Source organism: Echinops telfairi, unplaced genomic scaffold (assembly GCF_000313985.2).
Source record: "Echinops telfairi isolate 266 unplaced genomic scaffold, ASM31398v2 ScPeMD7_7468;HRSCAF=8506_0, whole genome shotgun sequence".
Classification (NCBI taxonomy): Eukaryota; Metazoa; Chordata; class Mammalia; order Afrosoricida; family Tenrecidae; genus Echinops; species Echinops telfairi.
The window spans coordinates 63,480,203-63,486,441 of record NW_022111369.1 but is presented as its reverse complement, the minus strand read 5'-3'; the positions used below and the strand labels follow the sequence as shown (position 1 = coordinate 63,486,441).

The 6,239-nt window shown below is 43.3% G+C and overlaps 1 protein-coding gene across 2 annotated transcripts in view; it reads left to right on the top strand.

The window, feature by feature from the left end:
* Nucleotides 1–2,323, top strand: part of OCIAD2 (OCIA domain containing 2) — a 27,059-nt gene extending 24,736 nt beyond the window's left edge. For both annotated transcript variants that reach the window (XM_045284213.1, XM_004706280.2), the window contains one exon: nucleotides 1,946–2,323. In XM_045284213.1, the coding sequence (XP_045140148.1) occupies nucleotides 1,946–2,027 (82 nt within the window). In that variant the 3' untranslated portion in view covers nucleotides 2,028–2,323. The remainder of the gene's footprint in view (nucleotides 1–1,945) is intronic.
* The last annotated feature ends 3,916 nt before the right edge of the window (nucleotides 2,324–6,239 follow it).

The window sequence follows — 6,239 nt, the reverse complement described above, 5'->3', positions numbered from 1 at the left end:
AGGACAGGTGGGCACCAGGGTTGTATCTTTTCACCGTACTTAGTCAATTTGCATGCTGAGCAAGTAATCCAAGAAGCTGTGCGGTGTTTAAAAAGAACAGAGCAACAGGATTATAGGAAGGCTCCTTAACAAGGAGCCTTAACAGAAGGCTCCTTAACAACATTTGTCTATGCAAACAACACAGATTTGCTTGCTGCAGGTAAAGGGGACTTGAGCACTTTACTGATGAATATCAAAGCCTTTAGTATAGGTTACAACTCGGTGTGAAGAAGACAACGATCCTCACAAAGGGACCGAGAGACAACTCGATGATATGCAGAGAAAAGCCTGCATTCATCAAGGATTTCTTTTTACCTGGAGACACGGTCAGCACCCCTGGCAGCAGTAGTCTGGACATCAAACAGCTCATTGGGCAAACGTGCTGCGCAAGACCTTTTATAAAATGGTTACGTGCAAAGATGTCACTTAGAGCAGAGGACTAGGGTGCACCTGGTCCAAGCCAGGTATCTTCAACTACCTCTAGAGCAGATGAAAGCTGGACAGTCCATCAGGAAGACTGAAGAAGAAGGGATGTATTTGAAACCTGGTGTTGGCGAAGAATATTGAAAGTACCAGGGACTGCCAGGAGAGAAACAAACTGTCCTTGACCGAAGAGCAGTCAGCATGCGCCTTCCAAGTAAGGGTAGCGAGACTGCCTCGTGTGCTTTGGACACGCTGTCGAGAAAGATCGGTTTCAGGAAAAGGGAAGACCCTTCGGGAGATGGATTGGCACAGTGGCTGCAACAATGAGCTCAAACATCACAGCAATTGTGACGATGGCGCAGGATTGAGCAGTGTTTCATTGTGATGCTCATAGAACCACTCAGAGCCAACTGAGTGGCACCTTGCCACCACACTAAGAACCGATGCTTTGTTCTCGAAGCAATCGGGTGAAGTAAACGATAAAGGAAGGTGAAAGGAGTTCGTTCACCCCTGCAGGGATTTGCTAACAGCGTTTGGTCCTCTCCCTTCCTTTAACTGATGAGATGATTGATAGTTCTACACTGCCGAGGTCATCCCATCCCTACCCCGCTTATTTAAAAGCCTTTAGTTACAAGCTCTTCATTGTAGTGGATAGTCATTCCGTGTGCTTTGTACTTGATGTTTCGATAGTCTAAAATGTCAGTGTTAAGAAAGGCCCTGAGGACAACAAAGGCACGCATTTGCCTTGAGTACTATATGAGAGCCTGGAGAAATTGATAGAAAGTTACATAAACTATGAACCAGGAATTCTTCAAATGTCATAAGCACTTTTTTAAAATACAAGGGCTTGTATACCGTGTGCCTTCATGGGCGTGCATAGCTAACCCTCAGTCCACAGTTTCTCCTGGTGTTAGTTGCCGGCACATTAATTCCAGCCCGTGGAGGCCACACGTGGACTGTGTAGAACTGTTCCGTGGGACTTTGAAGGCTCTGATCTTTCAGGAGCAGGTTGTCGGGCCTGCCATCCAAGGTGCCTCAAGTGGTTGGCCCACCAAGCTTCCATGCAGTCATCGAGTGTGCAGCGGTCCGCACCGCTGGGGACTCTCCTTTAGGTCCACAGGCATTCCATTAAATCCTGGAGAAAGATGCTACGGCTTTTGTGACTTTGTGTGCTACGAGTATAAATGATTCATGTTTTAAAAGGGTCACATTGTTCAACCCCTATGTTACTCAAATCACCACTGCAACTAGAACAATCATTGGTCATCATTGCTTATTTTTAGATCATTGCTTACTTTTTATGAAAACCTGGGGGTTCTAAATGTATAAACAGCTCCAATGATCCTTGTAAAAATTAGGCTAAAAAACATTCACATAGAAAATGTTTCTAAAACAAGAAAGAAAATATTTCTAGGTATTACCGTGTTAAGACCGGGGCTTTTCTGTCAGCCTATAAAACGTGGTCTGTTTTTGCTTCTTCTAGGCACTGCCTGCTGACCTGTGAGGAATGCAAAATTAAGCACGGATTAAGTGAGCAGAGAAGTTCACAGCCTTCGGCTACTTAATCTCCATCTGTGGATTTTGAAGTTTCTTAAAACTCGGGATTTGTACACATTTAAATTTCCAATGTACTTAAAAATAACAAACTTTCAGTGACCCCCGAACCAGGATGATTCCCGGACTCTTGTTGATGTGCTTTCCAATGAACGGCTCTTAATGAAATCACAGTTTCCAGCAGGGCTCAATTCATGCTTTTTCTGTTATTTGCAAATACATTAGGAGACCTTACACACCATAAAAAAAAAGCGATGCTACAGACCCACTTAATTACATAAAAGTAAAAGAATTTAGTCTTCTCTGACTAGCCTCTATCCATCATTTTTTTTAAAAAAATACTTTTTTGTGTGTTTTAGGTGAACATTTACATAGCAGATGTGCTTGTCCTTCGCTCGTTCATACACCAAGGGTTCTGTGCCAGGGGTTATAATCCATACAATGTTCACAAGCTTGCCTCATTCCCCCCCAGGTTCCTGGTGCCCGTTCATCCAGTTCCCCTGCCTCCCATACCTTCTCATCTGCTTGGGGACAAATCTTGCCCTTCGGGCTTGTGATAGTTGACTGGCCTAAGGATCACAGTCCTTCCAGATATTGTTTATTTGATAGACCAGTTCCGTTCTTGGGCTGAAAGATGATCTCTGGGAGTAGCTTCTTTTCCACATCAGAAGGCTGACTTAGGACTGTAGACTGAATTCCACCAGTTGCTGTCAGACCAGTCAGCCTAGTCTGTTTTCTACATTTTAATTTTGTTCTATGGTTTTTATCACCCATTCTAACTGGGACCTTCCACTGTGTTCCTGGTCAATGTGGCCAGTGAAGCCCCCTCTAAGTGCTTCAGGTCTCAGGTCAGAGGAGGCTGTGGTTTTGAGGGTCATTGGTCCTTTGGACTAAGTGCTCCTTTGTCTTTGGTTTTCGTCACCTCCTTTGCTTCCGGTGGGAAGAGGTGAGCTGCTAACTCTTAGATGGCCGTTAGCAAGCATTTAAGAACCTAGACTCCATTCGCCAAAGTAGGATGAAAACATCGTCCTTGAATTGCATTATACCAATTGGCCTAACTGCCCCACACGATGGTCCTTAGCCTTCAAGCCCCCCGCGGCTCAGTGCCACAAGGTATTTGGTTATGTCTAAGAAGCTTCCCAGTGTCCCCTATCTGCTCTACTCTACACAGGCACACGCAGCCAGGCCTGTTTCCTTACACTTCCCTTTATTGCGCACCCGAGAGACTGCATTTCTCACAAGCTGAAGATTTCTGGCTACTCTGCGACTAGCAAGTCTATTGGCACCATTTCTACAACGGCATGTGCTCAGTTCACAGCTCTGTATCATAGTTTTGTAATCCTTGTGTCGTTTCAAACATTTTCATAATGCTGTTGTATTCTTAATAAATATTACATTTTGGTGGAAACATAACATATATGCACTGGGAAACCAAAAAGGTTGCATGCATTACTCACTTTCTTGTGATACTCTTTATTGCGGTGGTCTGGAACCGAACCTGCCCTGTCTCCAAGGCCTGCTGTATATGTCGCACTTACAGACATGTGTTTAGAACTGTCCACAGCCAGACCTAGGTATGCATGCACATGTACTCCTGTAAGGCCTCCCACACTTCTTAGCATACATCTCTACCTTTATATCCGTTAAAAAATTGTTATTGCTGTTAGTACAGGATTGTATGTTATGGAATTTCCTATAATTGCCTTTTATTCTTGCATACCTCTCTGTTTCTCCCTTGACCTGGGTCACATTGTGCTGACCCGTACTCTGTATTATCTTTACCTGAATTAATACCTGTCTGCTCCAAAGCTCTTGAGTCTCCCTGCCCTGCCCTCCTATCTCCTGTAGCTATCAAAGAATATTTCTCTCTGTGTAAATCGATTCTTGATTTCTTTTTTATAATAGTGGTCTCAATATTTTTTTCTTTTAAAATCCAATTACCTCACTCAGGATAATATCTTCAGGTTCATCCAAGCTATGAGATGTTTTGCAAATTCATCATTGTGTCATATTCCACTGAACGTATTAGGGGCTTCAAAACTTCCTTGGCAATATGGAATGTAAACGTAGCAGGGTTGTCTCGCACATTTTTGACGCTCCCTCATATTTACTACAATCGACTCGTGGTAGGTGAAGTGAAATTTTGACATACCTGAGTGTCAAAATTGTGGAGTGAAGTGGAACAATCGTTAGAAGAGGAAAAAATTAATGAATCAAAGTCCTAGAATGAGACCCTCAGGAGAGACATTGAGAGAACCCTCCCAAGAACCTGATGCAAGAGACTGGAGGGTGGCAGGGCTGTGCCGAGCAAGGCACCCTCAGGGCAACGTCAGCCACCAGCTTTGAGGGGACCACTGTTGTCTCTGAGTTTGTGCCAAGAAATTTGGTTGCTGTCCTTGTTTTCTTAAAAGAATGAGATTAAGTTACTAGCAGGGCAGGGACTGTCATTCTTCTCATTCCAGGCCACTCACTGTGCTAGACAGGGTTCTCTAGAGAGATAAAACCAAATTGCTGATAATTTAATATATTTATTTATAAAGATAATTAGATATATAACAAGGAATGAACTGTTAAATCATATACAGTTAAATATATAATACAAGAAAGAAACAGTTAAATTATAAAGCACTACAAATGGCTCAATTCAACTCACTGCCGTGAGAGAGATGTGAGAGATTAGCAGTCCTTCCAGTCCCATCTGCTGCCAGATCTTCCTCTATTTATAGAGAGAGCTAGGCTATGTCAGCACAGCAGCCAATCAGAAGGCAGGTCACCAACTGCCAGCCAGGTCACCAACTGCCAGTCCCCAGCTCCAGCGATGTCTTAAAGGGACCTCAACTTACAGCGACACAGTCCACAGGCTAGGGGTCCCACAGGTAGTGTAGCTTTTAAATTGGAGCACAGGACAAGCAACGCAGCCACACACTGGTCCGATGATCAAAGAGCGAGAGACAAGAAAGGCGAGACTCACCAAGCCATTTATCTCTCTGCCCTTCAGTTAATCCCGCTTGTGTGTATCGGCCAGGCTGGCACAAGAAACTGTCTCACTCACCTTTTACACGTGTGGGTCCGTTGCAGCCTCACTTCATCAGCCATGAGCAAACTGGGAAGGACCAGTGCACAGTCCTGATTCTGACTCACGATGACTCTCTGTAAGCCAGAGCAGTACTGTGCTCTGAAGAGTGGTGAATAGCATTTCTGCTGAAGGAATAACAATATGAGTGTGTGTGTGTATATATATACCAACTGTCTTCCAATATTCCAAGTGACTTTATGGCTCATCAGTGTGGTAGAAATTCAGAAACGGCCCATCATCTTTATGTTACAGATTTATGTAAAGGGTACATTCTTATGGCCAGCCTTCAAGAACCAGGTTCTTTCATAGACTACTGATTACCTGAAAGAGTCCCCGAGTGGTGTGAATAGTTAATGTGGTCAGATGCTAACCAAAAGGTTAGATTCCACCCAGAAGTACCTCAGAAGAAAGTATGGCAATCTATTTTCAAAAGCTCAGTCATTAAAAAACCCATAAAACTTCAATCACACAAAGTTCTAGTGTGACATGTGTGGAGTCATCATGACTCAGTGGCAACTAGTGACATGACCTGAATGGATAAACACAACTTCCCAAACCGCCCTTCTCTCTCCCAAAGAACAGTTTGTTTATGGGAGAAGTCAATGGGTGAATCAACTCGTGGAATCAAAAGGTGTCGGGGCTTTAGGGAGTTCAGAAGCAGCTCATCCCACTCTCAGTTAGCTCTTGACCCTTCTCCAACCAAGATTTTTTTTTTTTTTTACACAAAAAAATACAAGATAACAGCTACAAAGCCCATTCAAGGAGCTCCTGTTTTATGGCAGATTGAACCATCATGAGAACTTCTCTTACATCTTTTCAGGATTCGGTGTATATGTGTATCACTACTTCTGTGGACTGTGTGTCTGTGTGTATATTTTACTTAACACATCTTGAACCTGGGCCAGGGAACTAAAAAGGGATATTCCATCCAAAGTTAGTGTCAGATAAGAAATGCCTGTTTAGGCATTTGCATATGTAAATATATCTATATATGACGATGGGGAAATAGATCTACGTACATATATTTATAGGTTTAGTATTAAAGTAGCAGATGGACATTGGGCCTCTACCCAAGTACTCCCTCAATACAAGAACACTTTGTTCTATTAACCTGGCATTCCATGATGCTCATCTTCCTCACACAATC